Raw genomic sequence first — 18,954 nt, forward strand, 5'->3', positions numbered from 1 at the left:
GTGAATATCATATAATCTTTATTTTTTCACTATAATGAAAACATCATCTTTTGTATTGTTATTACCAGCCTAATGACTCTTTTGCTGCTCTCCTCTATATACAGAAATTGATATTAGAAGTTATTACCAACTTGAAGCTAGAACTATTTTAAAGAGTAATAATCTTTGGACATTGACTTTCATGTTACTTTGATCATAATACTGTTACAATAAAATGGACAGTAAAATATCATTTTAAAGAGGAACTAAATGTTAAAAGTTAAACATTGTGAGCAGACAGGTCAGGCCTTTGATTGCAGAAGAGACAGCCAGCAGAAATTCTAATACTTCCCTACTTTATCAGAACTAAGCAAATAATGTATGATTTAAATACACTTTGTTAAGTTTGTTATTTCCTTTTACACAGTGAAATCTAACGCTCAACACATAAAAGTTAGTTATACAAACTCTTTCAATCTACCAATCTTCCAATCTACCAACAACAATGTAGTGCAGGAGCCTGCATGTTTTAATAATAATTGAACAATTTTAATCAGACTAAAGAAAGATTAGAAAAACGGCTTTGTGAATTGATCTCAAATAAATTCAATTCACAATAAGGCTTCTCAGCATTCTGCATTTTCTATGAAGGTTTTACATTTCTAATCACTATAATACATGAAAGAAATGCTCATCAAACAAGGAAGCTGCTGGATAAGTGTGTGCAGATACAGGCTGCAAGTGTGTATAAGGATGGCAGGTTCTCTAGGACCCGTTACCTTTCAGTAGGGATTGGGAAGGACTGGGATCAGGTATTGCTAATAGGATGAGGGGAATGCCAAGACATAAAGTGTACAGCAAAGCCTCAAAAAAAGAGTAAGTAAGAGAGAAGCAGAAGAACACAACTTAGTAATAAATATAATACTGTAAAAAGGAGCGAGAAGGCAGCAAACTGTTACATAAATAATAATACATGCAAATGAGGGGGAATGGTATGTAATATTAAAGAATGCTTCTGCCAGTGTAATACTGCATGATTTTTTAATGTGGATATCTTCATTTACTTGTGCAGTGTAACTATCAGGTATATTTGTACCTATGTAAACATTTCAGTCCATGATTTCAGGTTCACATTTAGCTTTACATGTATGGCAATATTTTATTTCAAAAATAATTTGAAATATTGGGTTCTTTTTATTAGTGGTCTTGATACCTTTGTATCCCCTCTGATCCTATCTGAGCTGTAAATGTGGGGGGTGGATAATTGAGTGGGATCTCTGATAGGAGCCACTGTTGCCCAGGTTTTGTTGGGCTTAGCAGGGGTATATCAGCCCTAGGGTGACTATGGGACTAGGCGTGCTGTGGTTTGGTATAGGGGCCTGAAGATCTCATAAAATGAAAAAGGAATGGAAACTAAAGAGCATGTTCGGACTAGTTATATTTTAAGGCAGCTATGCTAAGCATCAATCGGTCACTGTTAGACTTTTTTTGGGTATCCGCAAACTCCTGTGCAATTGGCTGCAAAAGTCTAGCAGAGTAGTACATTTTTTTCACTTGAAACAATTGCCAGTGCTTACAAACGCTGGCACTGACAAACATTTCTAATTCAAGTCTATGAAGATGGTAAACCATCCCAGGAAGCTGTATGTAGCATACGAATGCTGGTGCCTCCTACCACTTGTCAAATAAAGGATAAAAAAAACCCATTCAGTCCAAGATTAAGTGTTTTTCAAAACCCTAAAAACCTTACAATGACTACTAATCTAAGCATGGCCTGACATCTCTTTCTGTGAATAGTGTGGTCAGTAACCAAAGGAAGCTCCGCATTGAGGAGGGAATTGGCAGAATTACCAAGTATCTAGGAGATTTAAACAATGTATAAATATAGAAGCTAGGTTGTTTTAACAATGGTTAAAAGGAAGAGGAGTTTGTGGAAAAGGTTTGTAATTTTAGGTTTACTTGCAATTTAAAGCAGGCCTAAATTTAAAAAATCAATTCTCATATAGGCTTTAACAAGTTAAAGGACACGTCCTTACCCCCTCTGATGGCAGAAGGCTCCTGCATAAGGTCTGATTTATTAAAGCTTTCCAAAACTGCAGAAGATCTATCATGGGAGAATTGGAAAACCTGGGTCATCCAGCAAACCTGAAATGGATTTCTTAAAATTCATCCGCTATTAGTTTGCATATGTTTTAAATCCTGGACTGGATCTACTACAGATTTACAGGATCATCCATGTTCACCCATGATAGTCTATTTTCTCCTTGGAGAGATTTAATAAATCAGGCCCATTATCTGAAACCAATCTGGGCAGAAACCAGTGCTGGATGCCTGCTACTGCTCTTTAGGTCACATAGACTTGAATAAAGCATACTTCGATCTACTCATGTCAATGGGAACATCAAAACAACATAAAAAAACTGCACTCTAGGTAGATGTATTATACAACTGAATGAAGCCATACACAATAGATAATTGTCACCTGAAATGAATGTTCTTGATCATCTTTTTATGATCAGTGTTGTCTGTAGAGAACTCATTTGTTCTAATGTCACAGTTACAAAATTCAATTCCAGAAATGTGACATATGTATGAGCCTTAAGTACCTGAATGTGATTTCATATCATCCTTCTGTACTGTGTTACCAAATATCCTAAATATGGACAATCCCTGAAAATACAGATTCATGCTGTCCATAAATAGTTTTGTGGTGTCTAATAAAAACCCTTGCAGAGGAGGAAGACATTTTTCTTGCTTTGCCAATGGGAAGAAGGTGCATTACACAGAACCTGCAGGTAGATGGCGCTAATACACAGCTCTCTAATAGTCTAACCGTAAATCCGGAAGTGGCAGCTCCAAGCACCCGGCCTCCACGGAATTCTGCAAGGAAACCTGGCCAGTAGGAGTGGACTGCATGCTATAAGAATTGTACCTGGAGGTCTAGAAAGGTTTATCTCGTTTTTAGTTCCAAGAACTGGTAAGAAGAACAATGAAAAACTGTTTGTGGGGTCAGAAAAGTGCAGTGGGGGAAAGGTTTCCAGGTGCACAACTCAGAAAATGTGGAAAGTGTAGGGATTTATCCCAGCACAGCTTTTATTAGCCTCATACTTGTGGGCAGACCGGATAGGTTGGCATTGGGTGCAACACAGACTACAGAAAACTGCTAAGCATGACAGGAAGAGCACATGGTGCATGCAATACTATCAATGCATGAACATCAGATCATAGTAAGGAGTTACCCAATAGTTATATCATGTGTCCTAACTATTGGTGTATCAATGCACTAGGTGCCAGTCATTTGGCTGCCCCATCACTGAAATAATCTGCATTTTACAGTGGTGGTGCTGAACCTCTTGCTGCCACCCCATTCATTCTCTGCATTTAGTGGTTGTGGTTTGAGAGCGTGAAGAAGCGACAACCACACCACCACACCAACATTGCACCACAACCACACCACCAGTCTGATATATAGAGATAGGGAGGTGCTAAATGTGTGCAGCAATAATTAGGGGAACATTATTTTCAGGCTGCATGTCCAGGCAGGGCTAGCAAAATGTTTAAAGCGGAACTAAACCCAAAATAAAAAAAAACACCTTAACCCTGCAGATCTGTCGATCTGTTGGGAGGTTTCTCCGCTTGGGGTCCTGAGTTGTTTCGGTATCCATCTTCCAGCGCCGACATCTTCTTTTCGCTTCTGCTGGGTTCTTCTTCTTCCTACGTCACCCAATTTCGAACTGCACAGGCGCAAGATTGGGTGACGTAAATGGGGGAAAAGATTGCTGATCTCACTGCGTACACGTGAGATCTGCAAATGTTTTCTTCTATTAAAGAAAGGGCTCGTTCTGTGCATGCCTGAGATTAGGGCATGCACAAAAAGAACAGCCAAGAGCCTCCTGAGATGAGTGACGTAGGTATCCCGGGAGGCTTTACGCTCCCATTCTATCTTGATCGCCGCAGCGAGTTTAGGTCTGATTTAACTGCATCCACAATTCATATTTAAAAATTTCAATGTTACTGATACTGTTGAATTTTACAACAATCTTGTATATATATATATATATATATATATATATATATATATATATATATATATATATAGAATGTTAGAATGTCAGGCTGAATGGTCGGCCCATATTGAATGCCTATTTATAGTAAAATCCTAGACAAGTGCCATCCAGAAGCTCCCAGACATAAACATCTGACATATTAAGTCATTTATTTAAGAAGTTGTACATTATTAATTACAGACATTATAATAAATAATAGAAAATGCTATTTCTGGTTATTTTTGAACAACTTATCAATTGACTGTCTTTCAGAGTCCCACAATTCCTTACCAAGAAAACCAAACAATTCACATATGTTTTATAACAAAATACATTTCAAGGACCTGCAGAGCAAGGGCTTGTTTTCATAACATTTTCTAGTTCAATTCATTGGAGCAGGATAACCTGTATTATATAAAAATAAATAAAAAGAATGGAAGCTTTGATAATAAGTGATCTGCAAAGTACAAACTGAAGCCATGGACAGGCTTCAGGCCAAACCCATAGATGATTTTTGGCTGACTCATATGATTGATCAGTCACAGTAAGCTGAACTTGTTATACAAGTTTCACTTTCATTTCTCTTTCACAAAGATTGCCAGTTCCACTATCCTTTCTTCCTAGGTCACACCTACATGGTGTATATAACCTGGTGCTTATCTCTTTTTTTTGTAAGTTTCACTTACTCTGTCTACAGTTTCTCTGGAGGATACACACTCAGAAGAAGAACATGGCACCAAAAGGTCTAAAGGCAAATATTGATTCTGGAAATAAATTTCTGCAGCATCTGGAAGACACAGACAGACTAAATATTACCAATAAAGAAGAACTGAGAGCAATATATAATGAATTCAGAACACAGTAAGAACATTTTATTATATATATTGTATGTAGTATTATTATTACTAATAGTAGTACTACTAAAGTAGTAATCTTATATATTGTAATGATATTGTTGGAAAAAAACTACCCTACCCAGGCAACAATATATATATATATATATATATATTATATATATATATACACATACACACACACACACACACACACACATCATTTGCTTGCTACATGACTGAATAGCTTAAGCAATTTTTTCTTTGCAAAATGATTAGCATAAGCTCCTTTAGTAAATCAAACCCAATTGTATTCAAAACATATGGCATATAGAAGAATCAATAGGGTGAGAACCATTGTGCTCCTAAGAGTTTACAAAGTAATGGAATAGGGAGTAAACAAGAGGTACAGCTGTTTCATAGACTGCTTGCTCCATAGGCTTTTATATTTTTATGGGAGAACACAAGTAGTCTTGGACCTGTCACTTACCTTGCTAATGCACATTAGTTTTTTCCACAGTTGAATGACATGATCTAATCCAAACAGTCTAAAAATGCAAAATATAATTATATAGGAGGGAGCTGCACATCCTGATATCTGTCCAGTTATAAATTAGGATCAAATTGAAAGCACCTACTGATAGCACTTACAGTTGCCAAAGGCTCAATTAACAAAGCTTTAGCGTGGAGAAATTTTAGTCTTTTGATCCTAATTTTCAAACCTCATTGGTCTCATTTGAAAAAAAACGGTTACTTTTTTGACCAAAATGTTCCTAATCTCTGTGAACTATCTTTGTGAATTGAGTTATAAGCGATACTAAACTCCTTCACCTTGCTTACTTTTTCTGGTAATTATTCATCATGGGTAGTGCTAAATTACTATCATTAATTTGTTTCTATTTAAAAAAAAACATGTTTTAATTCGGCACTTCCTCTTTTATGTTTATTGCACAACAAACAGACAGATACAAACAGATACATTTGTTTTATTACTGAAGGGACAATTTTCCAAATTTCTTTCATTCTGCTTTAAATGATTATTTATAGTCTAAAGGCCCATTTTATCCACAATGCTTTCCTGGTTTGCAATCCATGTGGATTTTGGATGTATTATTTCATAGTATTGCAACAAAGTTCTTGTGGATAAAATTTCAGTGTGGTGAGTCAGTTTTCTGTACATGGTGAATGTGGCTTTTTGAGAACCTCTGACTAATGTTAAAGTCCAATTAAAGTCAACATTCACTAAAATGTAATAAATTCTTAAAGTAATCATGTTGATTATTGTAAATTAGAGGTGTTATTGCTCTGTTAAGAGATCCTACAATCTCTCACCACCCACTTTCAATGCCTATAAGTGGGTTCTTTTCTTGTAGACACATGGTATCTACTGGAATATAGGAAAAAATATCCTGGCATTTATTTTTTTTATCCTACCCATGTAATTGACCATCTCACCAGGTAAATCAGTAGATTCAAATGGAAGGATTTTGGGGGCTTCTCTAACATTTAAATTGCAAAGCAAATTGGGAGTTCTAATTTTCTGAAAGGAAAGAAAAGAAAAAGGGACACAAAGTGTCTATGATGGTATTGGGCTATGATATATATCACCCCCTTTAAATGGGTTATCTGAAAATAAAATTGTATCTCTAACCAAGGCATGTGTTATCTTTGAACTGAGGAAGGATTGGCACATTTAAATGCCTTTAATGGATTCTGTATTATGGGTGCAAACAGTCAATTGATGTAATGCAACCAAATGAAAATAGAAAAACAAATGCACATAAGTTTATATAAAAATAGTAAAGAAGCCTAAAGGGAAATTAGAAGGGAAAGGTAATTTAGGATGTTATGGATTACCTAGGTGTTGAAATGGGTTAAATTAGGCACAGTTTTTTAAAGTTTTTTTTCTACCTGTGCATTTTAGTTTTGAGTAGAGTTTGGAGGGGTTAAAACCCTTGCCAGTCTATTTTTTCTCTGTACCATTTTAAATTACTTTCTGTTTCAGAGACACAATTTAGAAAATGGGAATATTCCCCAGTGAGGGAAATTCCCCTCTTAAACGGTTGTGTCGGGAACATGTGAAAGATTTCCTATTCATTTTTTGTCCTAGGAACAACTAAAAAAGTTTAGATTTCCTCTCAGATTCTTCCTAGATGTCAATGGTCATAAGTGCAAATACAGAAGTGCTGCATATACTTGAATGTAAATTGATCCTAATATAAACTGAGGTATATACAGTAAAATGCTTTTATTCAAGTATAAACCAGGCCCAAAATGTGTCTGCCACTGCTGACATTCCGTTAGTAATCAATTAAAATGGCAAAAAAATATTAATGTGAATGAATTGAATAACTAATGTGGATAAATACATCCATGGTGTGTTATTTTTAACACTTATATTTAATGGGGAAAAAATAAATCACACAAGTCCTTTGTATTTATATCTCCCCTCCCTTTTTACAAGTTGATATTTTGGTTATGGTGGTACACTTGATCTTAAATTATCTTTTAGATGAATATATACAGATGACATTGTGTTCTTATTTAAATTTTTTTTAAAAAACTTGTATCTTTTGTCTCTGAAGGCAAGAGTTTGTTACACAATTTACACAAGAACATAGTGCCATCTACTGGTGTGACCCAAATATAAACCAAGATTATTTTTGTAATGGCATTTGGGTTTTATATACCAATAAATATGTATATTTATTCTCCCTTAATGGGTACACATTAAAGAGTAATAGCAACTTGACAGAAGATCCAACCTTTTACTGTAAAATAACTAATCTAAATTTGTAGCAACAATACCATTAACACATACATATTAACGGTAACCAGCCATAATAAGACAGGAAAACTAGAGATATTACTAAGGTACAGTGATTATCCAAAAGTAGGTAAAAAAATCAATTTAATTTTTTTGGGTTTGGGTAATGCATTTCATAGAACACATTTTAGGTACTGGTAACAGAAAGTTCTATTCATATTTTATTAACTGATGCATATAGACACAGACAGCTGAGAAACATTTTTAATCCTCAAACCTATCTACAACAAATCCAGAACGAACAGTCTGTGGTAGGTATACATGCATATTTATGGCTTTTGCATTATGATTCGATAGTTTTGCCTATTTATTTACTATATTTTCAACTCAAGGCAATTTCACACCTTTAAACTGTTTTTTATATAGTTTAGGGACGGGCATAAATTATTAGGGAAGGGAACAACAGTAAAACTTTTCCCTACTGCCTTATTATACTTATTGCAACAACATGCTGAGGATGTTCATTGCCAAAACACAAAATTAATTTTTTAAGTGATTACATGCAGAAAATTTGGTTTGATATACTCTATTTAAAGCTGACACAATATCAAAGAAGCTACCAACGCAATGACATGTAAGGTAAAAACAGTATTTGCACAAACATGTATAATACAGTATAATATTTATTCCATGGGTGGTGTCCTCTGTGTTCCCAAGTGCTCTGTCAGCCTGTTTATCCTTGTGCAAAGCCAGCTGCATGCAAGCAGTGCCAGCTGACAATCACTATGTAGAGTGTTCTCAGCCCTTTTAGCTGGATGCACCACCCAAGTTGGGTCACAATACAGGGGCCACCACTTGCCCACAGTTTCTTCCCACTCGGTTAAAAAAAATTCTGGTGAGAATACTGTAAAATACTGATACTGTCCAAATCTATATAGACAGATTTTTTCCTAACAAGCTTCAATCGGTCTTGATTTGGCGCTGAAACAGGCTGAATTAGTAGTAAGAACTCATAATGAGAACACTCAACTGACCAATCTGATCAGAAATTTATTGGTCAGAAGCCCCAAAACCCTACACACATGGGTATTATTCTATGCTTACAAATGTTTTTCTTAAAGTTTACCTAAACTGTAACATCAGACCTAAAATCCCATATCTATTCTCACTAGCACTGAAATGCCAGTCCCCCATAGTGGTCCTGGTGAGTGTCTGGGCAGGGAGGTTAAGCAGTGAGGGAGGTCTGTGGGCCGCTTCCATACATATAATGAAAGTTTTATTTGCCTTCTGTCTTAGCAATAGTTTCAAACTGCCAGTCTGCCATCTCTTCCTAGATGGAGGACTAATACCTGAAACTCAACCTGGATAAAATGTAACTCTTCATTTTCTAACTTTAGTCTCCAACATAACTTTGACAATATTATAACTGTCTTGCTGTCACCTTTGACCATGCACCCTTCTTTTTATATTCAGAACATTACTAGGTTATGCTTTTCTCACCTCGCAGAATTTTCAAAAGAATGCCCCTATCTATCCTCTTAGACCACCTAATTCGTGGTAGATTCTCTCATTATTTCTTGCCTCAACAACTGCCCTTTGCTCCTATCTGGTATTTCTCTGACTTGACTCCAACCTCTCTATCATGAATATTGCAACTGCTGTAGACTTATGTATCCCTCCTATGTATCTTTCCCATCTGCTGCCCCTCTCTGCAGATCTCTAGAATGGTTTTCACTTTACCTCTAAATAATGACCACCTCACTCAAAACCTCTTACCACACATGGCTTTTTAAGACTTCTCTAAGACTGCTCCCACTCTAAAGAATTCCCCGGTCACATTAGACTTGCTTTTACCAAAAACTTCTAAAACCTACTTTTTCTAACTCACCTACCCATTTCTTTTTAGCTACAGTTCTATTTCCTTTTGCATAGCATGTTCCCAAGATGAGTTTATTTATGGGGTTCAGTTATGTAAGGCTTTGGAATAAAACTGAAAATCCCTTTTTAGCTTGGTGCACCTATTACTATGGAACATGTAGGAAATATTTAGCTTTTCTGAATATTACAATATAATTTAAGACAAACATTCTCAACCAGGTCACAGGGGACCCTTGCTAAAATTAATGCATATAATTTGCATACATGCAAAGTAAATTACGATAATGTTCTGTGTTGAATGTGAATGTCCTTTTTACCATGGTGGTCCAAATTCAACTCTTATAAACATATGAAAAGATTATTGGGGTCATGCTTGTGGCCAGTAAGTGGTAATAATGACCAAGTAGTATTAATCTTCAAATTACTCGCCATCAGACAGGACAGGCTGCCACAGCTCAAGAGACTCTCCACAACATTTGGAGGAACTCTAAGGTTCCATCGACCGACTGATATGTGTTCAAGCACAGGGAATTTAGCTTATACTTCTGTACAATCTATTAAAAGACATGCAATTTAAAAAATTTAACAGCAAACTGTTGAACACTATGACGTTAAGTGTACAAAATGTGGAGGGGGTTACCGTAACAAAGTTTTCTTCCTCCAAGCTTCATTTACAAGCAGCACTCACTAACCTCTTCAGATGCCTAAAAAGTGAAAAAATTACCTACTGTGGTGATTTTTTCTGTGATGGGGGCAAATAAATGCTGATTTCACACATGCGCAGTGAGATCGGCATTTTATTTCCCATTTACCCCAGGCTACATCACCTGATCTCACGCCTGTGCAAAATGAGAAAAGGTGATATAAGCAAAAGCAGAAAATATATGGTGGCACCAGCGCTTCCTCAGCACTAGGACAAATACGTGAGATCCAATCCAGGAAACCTCTGCAGGGATTGAAAAATTTGCAAAAGTAACATTGAGGATTATTTTTTAGTTTAGTTGTGCTTTAAGGTGGCTTAGATGGTGACTTGTCATATTATCTACATAGTTATTGTTTTTCTTCAAGCCTCCTCCAGTTAGGCAGCAAGTTTAGGGGCACTCCACCCTCCACCCTCCACCTCCTCTTAGTATACCTTGTTTATACCCACAGGTCTAGAGATAACCTATACTACCCATATATATGTTAATCATAAACACATCTGAATAGCTGATGCATATAGCAACTAGATCCATTAGGTAATCTTTGTAAAACTTTCAGTGGATTTACATTACAGTTTTCATTCTAAATATCACAACACAAGACATTTTAAATTCAAATTGATAAAAACACACGTATTATTGTATTTTTCTACTTGTTAGTTAACATCCTGGTGTATCATGAAAGTTTGCTTAAAATCCCAGCATGCATTGAATCAAATCATTAGTAGGTGCTAGGAGCTTGCTGTGGTTGTTTGTGCTGCTCTAAGGAGCAGCTGTAGATAAAGTGCATCATGGAGACATTGAGGTGCGTGGCTTATATTTTTTATATTTGATGTTCATTTTATTTGTTTCTATATGTTTGACAAAAATGATTCTATGAGGAGAGAAATAGTAGAGCTGCTATGTCTGACTTGCATTCTGTCTTGATTACCTAGTCAGCCTCTGACCTACAACATGTATTCTGCTATAGGACCCTGAGCCTGCTGCCTTCACACCTGATCTGGGTCAGCACATCTTTCTGTTGAAAAGCCATGAGTTGTGGCTCTAGAACCAATTCTTTATAAACAGTGGCAGCTCCCATATTTTATCTTAATATGTTTACCTTCACTTCACTGTTTGGAACAGACATACTTCTTTTTCAAAATTCTATTGCTGCACTGTGATACACAGCTTGTTTATGTTATATTTGCCCATTTTTTGCACACTCTATTAGATAAAGAAAAAAAATCAAATCTTTAAATTATACCTGACATGCACTTAAAAATAACTCAGGACACAATGCACGCTATCAGGGCATTATATTACACCGAGCTGATGTGGACATTGCATGCAGTACAACCAGAGTTTTGTGATACCCTGGGGTTCTTCTTGCTAGGGTGCCTTGAGCAATGAGCAACCTGTACCTCTCATGTCAGTTAATTTGACCCCAATGGTCTTTTTTGGCTGTCTGTAAGGATGATATTCTTTATGCTAATTTCCACACTAATTCCACAGCTGTAGACATTGTAATTTTAGTAGGGGATTCCTGAAGACCTAAAGGTTTTTTCAAGGGTTCCCCCATGTCATAAAACACTTTAGTAGACATTGCATTCACTGCAATAAACTGGGGCACACTAAAAGAGTGGCAGGAGTTCAGTTCTTGCTATATAATTATGTGTACCTGTAGCCATAGTGAGTGAGAGATTATTGTGTAGTTATTGGAAATGTAAATGTGACATTTTTGGAGAGTAAAAATACATTACACAGTTACTGTTGTGTCCTATGAAATACTCAACCAGCATACAGGACTCTTTGCTGTGTTTTCGGCATTTTCACCTTCCTAATGTCCACCTTCCTAATTTCTTCTGTCCTCCTGTAGTGGGTAGGTCCCTAATGCTGCAGAGGACTGAGCCACGTAATGTGTTTTGTCTCTTGCACCCCAGAGCAAAAGTTCTTGACAACTTGGGATCACAAGAATTTGATTAAATTAAACTCGCTGGACCATGAAGGAGGACTAAGAAGGCAGATGTAGAGCATAGAGCACTAAAAAAAAATTACATGAAAAAAATTGACTTGACTGGTACTTTGAGCAATAATAAGGGTGTAAAAAACAGAACTATATCTTAAAAAGCAAGGAAGCAATGGCAACTACTCCTGGATGTATTTTTTGATACCCTTTGAGTGAGCTATCGCATTCATCATGGTTACAACCTGGTTTACCAAAATCATGTGATCATTTTACCTGATTACTACTATTTAAATGGATTGGCATTTTTTTAGGAGGTTTTGGTTGATTGAGTATGTGACCGTTAATAAGAATAAATCAACAAAGTATGTCCTGACCATGTGCAGTAATGTTTTTACACATTCTTGAGAAGCAGTGCATGAACTTTAAAACAAGCAATGTCTGGCCTTTGTTGTAGCTGCTTTAAATGTAAAGGCAAGTTAAGAACACTTAAAAACACTCCAGAGTAGATAAGAGCTGTTTCAGATTTTTGGTCAAAAACTGCTATGTACCAAGGAGCAGCAAACCACACTTCAGGCCAACATGTATGCTTTCATTGGCAACACAGTTCTTCCTCCGGAGGAGGAAAAGCAAGTGTATGGACAGAAGCAACATGCTGCTTCAAAAGGACTGTGCCACAACCCCACCGCAGCACAAACACAACCGTGCAAGCCTGTGCACAAAATGGTTCCCAACTGCTCCTATTAGGTTGAATAGGAGTGACTTTATACGCAATCGAGTAATGCAATGGTAAACTGCAGTGGTTTACTGCAAGTTTAAATGGGCCAAGGTCTGCTTCAGACAGCTTACAAACAAATGCTAGTTGTTTACGTTGCAAAGCTGACAGCTTGTCAATATCTGCTTTTCAAAAAACCTAAGTATTGTAAACTGCAAAGTGGTTTCTTCAAAATGCTTAGAAAAACAAAAATGTTTGTTTCAAACCTCTTCTTTAGAGAATGTAAATATTGCACTGCCTAGTAAGGCCATGCCTCCCTTTAAAAGTTTTATTTCCATTTAGCTGTGCAGGTGAGACAGTCAGGAATAAAAGGAAGTGGCATAAATAATATGTAAGTTGCCATTTCTGACTAAATTCTAAAAATATAAAAATAACACCAGAAAGTCAGCTTTGTCATCCAGGTAATCAACATTCTTTACAATGAGCTCAGCATAGGCAGTTCAGGGCAAAATGGACCATCAATTCTTTTTCCTATCTCTTCAATAATACTTATTTAACATTAGTTTCCTATGAAAACAAAGTATGATTTGTTTTGTTTGTTTTATAGGCATGATGATTTAACAAGTTTCGCTTCAGCAATCTTTGGCCTAAAAGTGGTAGGCAAAGCTATAAGAACTGGTAACACGATTAAGTTGTATACGGTATGTGCTGTTTTCTTCCAGTTATTTATTTATTTTAAATATGTCTCTATTTCTTGCAATTAACCTTAAAAAATGTTTTAGGGGAATATTTTTTTCCCACATTCCAACAAGGACCCTATTATTAACTTAGGCACTGTGTTGCGGTACCCCATTAACTCCTCAGTGCAAAAACTCCCAGCTCATAATTGTTAATGTAGGACTCCTGATTGTGACAGCAGTGGACCATGCCTGTATGTTGTATGTTAAACTGGGTACTTGTAAAATCCCTCTGAGCTTGTATGACAGTGTATTAGAGCAGGAGCATAGCTGCAAGAAAAAGACAAACTATTGTCTTGTCCACCTTTTATGAAGAAGGTTCAAACCATGATTACCAGGTTTTATTTTAATAAATACTTTGAATTTGACTAGACTGAAGAATGCTTTTAAAAATACATGTATAATAATACATGTATAATAATAATAATAATACAAATACAAAAATAAATTGTTTTATACCTTCAGGTAGTTCTTTTCAACAATTTAGGTAAATCTCATTAAATGTTAAGCTGCGTACACACGTGCAATTTTTGTCGTTGGAAAGGATCTTTCAGGATCCTTTCCAACGACAAAGGACTACACGATGCATGAATGGTGCTGTACATACAGCACCGTTCTGCTCTATGGAGAGGGGAGGGGGAGAGCGACGGAGCGGCACCCTGCTGCGCGCTATCCCCCTTCCCTTGCATTAGGATCGGTCGTCGTTCATCGTCCATGGATCCGCCAGGACGGTCGTTTGGACGATGGATGACGCCGACTGTACACACGCCAGATTTTCGCCCGATATCTGGCCGAGGCCGATGCCGATCGGGCGAGAAAAATCTGACATGTGTACGCAGCTTTAGGGTAGACAGGTTACCAATTTGCATTTTTGCCATATGTATTTTTCTGTTTTCTTTTAGGTTGCTAGGAAAAAGTCATCATTGACAGATCAGTGGATAGCTGTGCGCAAAGGTGATGAACCCACGCTTCTTCCCCCTGATCAAGGCAAACAGAACTATTCTAAAGCAAAAGCACGTAGAATAATTCAGTGGCTGAAAAGTAACAGGTGAACAACTTATCATCTAAAATAATGCGAGAATGTGAAAAACAAAAAACAATAAATGACATTATGTATTATTCAAATTTTTAGGCAAGAATTCATCTCTGACAAAAATGGAATTCGGATAACATCAGAGCATGACCTTAATAGTGGTAGAATAAGGTTTCGTCTGCAATCAAATGAGGAAAAGACCATCTCTATTTCTATTGAGAACACGTCTCCTGAGTCGGTGACTTTTGTTCAGTACAAATGTTTGCGTAGGATGAAATACTTTTCTTTACATGATGAGCACAGTGTGTCTGCTACTAAACCTTTACAATTGGATCCGGGTAAGAATTGTTAACAAGTACTTAGTCTGCACAAGCTTTAGGCTTAAAACTCCAGACCAGTCACTCAACCAGGGTTGCTGAGGGTTCCTTGAGCCATGGTAGATTTACTTTTCATTTGCTGGTACCCACATACCGGTAGTTCCAGGGACAACATTAATTAGCAACATCAGCAGCATAACCCAATTAACGTTACCTGACTGTAAAAGTTGCAACCTTACTATTGACCAATAATGTAAGAGGCATTTTCCCCATTAACTGCTGAATTGGTTTTTAATGATGATTCTGAAGACTTAACAACTAACTACTTTAGTGTCTAGACTGACAGTTTGCAAAATATCAGTAGTGGTATGTTGGAGTTATTTAAGAGTTGTTCACTCTCACTTAAATGTGTTCACTAAAACAGAAAGCTAGAGGAAATCTTGCTGGTGGGGACAAGTATCATTAAATACTTTACAAAGGTTTGACCTCCACTGTCTTCAAAAAACTACCTAATAAAATAATTTTAGCTGTTTACAAGTCACAAAAAGTGTCCTCTGTTCACCTTTCTGTATACATATTCTGAAAAAAATCTGTCCTGTACAGCAATGCGTTCTTTAAATATTATGTTGCATTGTATGCAGCTTTTTGTACATCAAATAAGCCTTCAGACATGTACAGTTATACAGACTTTTTACAGTTAAATCCAAACTGGGGTAGGTTATCTTTATTCTATGTATCCATAGGTGTTGAAAGTTAATCCTGACAAATGTGTGAATTTCCCAGCAGTGATATTTCTTGACAATCATAAGTCACATGTAGTATATGTTTTAATAAGGTACATTCTTCTTTTTTGGATCGCATGTGGAGGTGTTAGAAACTTATTTAACTGTGTCATTGTATTGTTGGCCATTGTCCAAAAAAAAAAAAAAATAAAACATTTTGAGTTGGAAATCTTAAGTGATGACAAGTCTTTTAGTGACTCTTTTAAATTGGGGAAAAAAACACAACGGGGTTTATCCAGTCCATACGCTATCCAAAATAGGATCATTTTTTCTTTAGAGAGAATTCTTGGGAGGTCTGCAGTAAAAATTCTGTGTTATTATAGTGCAGCATTATAAGGTAGCTATAAATGAGTCTCCAGTGATGTATTAGTACTCGCTGGGGACTTTCCAAAATATGGTAGTGGCAGGGAAAGTGCTTTGCAAAGATGTGATACCCTAGAGCAGCCATTCAGCAAGAACAATGTAACAGAGGTTGCATTCAGGAAGATATTCCAAATATTCAGCATAACCTAATTAAAACCTAAACACCTGCATGAAATGTAATCCACCAAAATACAGATTTTAGATTGTATGAAGGAAATTGTAAAAATGCTAGTAACCCAAATTTTAACAAAGGTAAATGTAAAATTCACAGAGAACAACATTGTAACAATTTGACATAAGAATATTATTAGATGATACTGGTTTTGGATTTATTTTAATTCATAGAGGAAGGTGAAAATATTAGTTGTTTGCAGCATTTTACCCAGTTGATATTGAGTCATAGACCAAGATTGTTTTGTTTGTAGCAATTTTTAAAAAAACATTTGAGGGAAATGGGACTTTTAAGGCACGTAAGAATTTGTACAAAAATTTCCAAATGATTTATACCACTTTAAGCCATATTGTAGTGGTTAAAAACAATTTTAATACAAAATGTTTAAAAAGCCAAATTATTTACAAAACAACTTTCTGTACCACTCATTTACATCAAGAGAGGACCTCTATTTGAACCATGGTTTGGGTGGAATAGTTCATGCAGGATATGCGCTATGAAGATGTGGTGATATTTTGGACACCAATATACTGGGCACTGTATTGTTATTGCGAAGTACACATGTTTGAAATACAAATAAGTGAGAACCCAGACAGTTGCTTCAGGCGGGGGTGCCTGCTTCCTACCACCATTCCTCTCAAGTCTCTATGTGTTTCCCTGCCAAAAAGTTCTTGTTAGGGGGGTTTCAACATGCCTCTGGAGTGAATTGATTGTTCTATAAATATCTATATCCCTCCTGAAGAAGTGGATTTATCCACGAAATGTGTCGAGGACACTTACATACGCATGACGTAAATGAGTGGTACAGAAAGTTGTTTTGTAAATTATTTGGCTTTTTAAACATGTTGTTTTTAATCAATACAATATGGGCTAAAGTGGTATAAATCATTTGGAAATAATTGTGGAAATGAATGTACAAATTTTTACGTGCCCTAAAAGTCCCATTTCCCTCAAAAGTTTTTTTTTTTTTTTTAATATTCTCGCATTAATGTGGGGATTTGGCACTATGTTTTTTTTAATGCTTTATGAGTTACTTCAATATCTGTGTTTTTCTTGATGTTTGTTTGTAGGAATTATATTTTCATTTTTTTTTTTTTTTTACTTTGCAGGAGCTGTGTATGACATTCAGGTTCATGCCGCAACTATTTTCTGTGGATATTTTCCTGTAACTCTTGTGTTTGAGTTCATGAAAGGAAATGGCGAAACCAACAAGAAGTTTCTTATTGGAAGGTTTATATCTGCTGTGTCTTATGGTACCTTAGCAGAAGACCTGGCTCCAACTTCCAGATACATTCCTTATCAAAGAAATCTTCTTAAGACAGTGGAGAGAATAGAGGTGGATGGCGTACGACCAAGTGGGTCAGTGCCTTTTTTTGAACTTTTCTCATTCTCCACACTTGTTTTGTTTTTACTTCTTTTCCATAAGTATTGTTTATGATATGTAAGATGAACACTTTCCAGGTTACAATTTTGTTATCAATATCTTGTACAAGTCCAAACTAATAGGTACCATTTCGAAAGGATAAAGGAAACAATCTTGAGTATGAAATAAGGATAAAAACCTTAAACATTAACCTTTTTAAAGAGCCACTTAAAATATCCATATGTGTTTCTCCCACCCCCCCTATATTTTTAGTGCCACCATCAAACCAGATCCACACTAGCTCGTTCTTATACACTATGATCTCAATGGTCAGTCATACAGTCACTTATTTTTAACCTCCCAATAACATTTGCGTATGTTTTGGGGCTATTGGAAGAAAACCAAAGGCCATCCATACATGTGTAGAAATCCTGTTTAATTCAGCTGTTGTCTTTGGTTCAGGACGTTGCATATCTGGAGTGGCTAACCACTTGCTCATCATATTCTTTAACCTGAAGAATTATGTTTGTCACGGTTCTTTAGTTGCACTTTCATAAAGGGGAAGTGAACTGTGGAAGCTGTTCCCTTAAAAAGTCAAGCAAAGCACGCAGCACTAATCACCTGTATTGCCAGTGGGCTCCTTATAGTAGATGTTGAAGTTTTGAAAGCACAGATCTACAAATTAAATAAATCAGAATCACGGAGGTGGAACTATGCAGGTTATTATGTGAAACCTTCTTTTTCCAGCAGGAACAGTAAGAAGAACAGTAGTGGTATCACTAAAAACATTGCAAAAGGCAATAAAGACGTAGGACACGGGCAGAATCTCTGCCTATCAGGCTGTAACCCTCTCCAGAGTAACCCACATTCTATCCCCTCTGATGGGGACTACTGCTAAAAACTTATAGTTTGACTGACGAGAAGATATTAATATCAATTGGACATACACTGGCAAATTTCCCTCTTTAAGGGAAATTTTGGTTTTGCTATATATTATACTTACCATGAAGATGAATCCATTTAGCACTACACAGAGTGCAACCACAGCCTGAGCCTTTTTCGATCTATTTACTAGACTGCTTCTTTCTAAAACAACTGTATGGTCTGTTTAGAACAACAAACCCCTGAGAAAAGCTATCTTCTGGCGAAATGCGTTGTGTTATATTGGACCAAAAGAGGTCCCTTAAAATGTACTTACCCTTTATTGTATGGTGTTAGGAAAACCAATGTCTAGCATGTACATCCCAACCTTGTGATTATACAACAAGAGTTGGGATGGATTGATTTATTTTGTGTACTTATTAAATTATGTATGGATCAACA

The 18,954-nt window shown here is 36.3% G+C and overlaps 1 protein-coding gene across 2 annotated transcripts in view; it reads left to right on the forward strand.

Annotated features, from left to right (window-relative positions):
• Positions 1 to 4,326: 4,326 nt before the first annotated feature.
• Positions 4,327 to 18,954, forward strand: part of MOV10 (Mov10 RNA helicase) — a 34,979-nt gene continuing 20,351 nt past the window's right edge. For both annotated transcript variants that reach the window (XR_011922663.1, XM_072425778.1), the window contains exons 1-5: positions 4,327 to 4,886; positions 13,472 to 13,565; positions 14,504 to 14,649; positions 14,734 to 14,972; positions 17,378 to 17,627. Coding sequence is in view for 1 of the 2 variants with exons in the window: in XM_072425778.1 (XP_072281879.1) it covers positions 4,756 to 4,886; positions 13,472 to 13,565; positions 14,504 to 14,649; positions 14,734 to 14,972; positions 17,378 to 17,627 (860 nt within the window). In the remaining variant the exon portion in view is untranslated. The remainder of the gene's footprint in view (positions 4,887 to 13,471; positions 13,566 to 14,503; positions 14,650 to 14,733; positions 14,973 to 17,377; positions 17,628 to 18,954) is intronic.

The sequence above is a fragment of the Pyxicephalus adspersus genome, chromosome 1 (assembly GCF_032062135.1).
Source record: "Pyxicephalus adspersus chromosome 1, UCB_Pads_2.0, whole genome shotgun sequence".
NCBI classification, from domain to species: domain Eukaryota; kingdom Metazoa; phylum Chordata; class Amphibia; order Anura; family Pyxicephalidae; genus Pyxicephalus; species Pyxicephalus adspersus.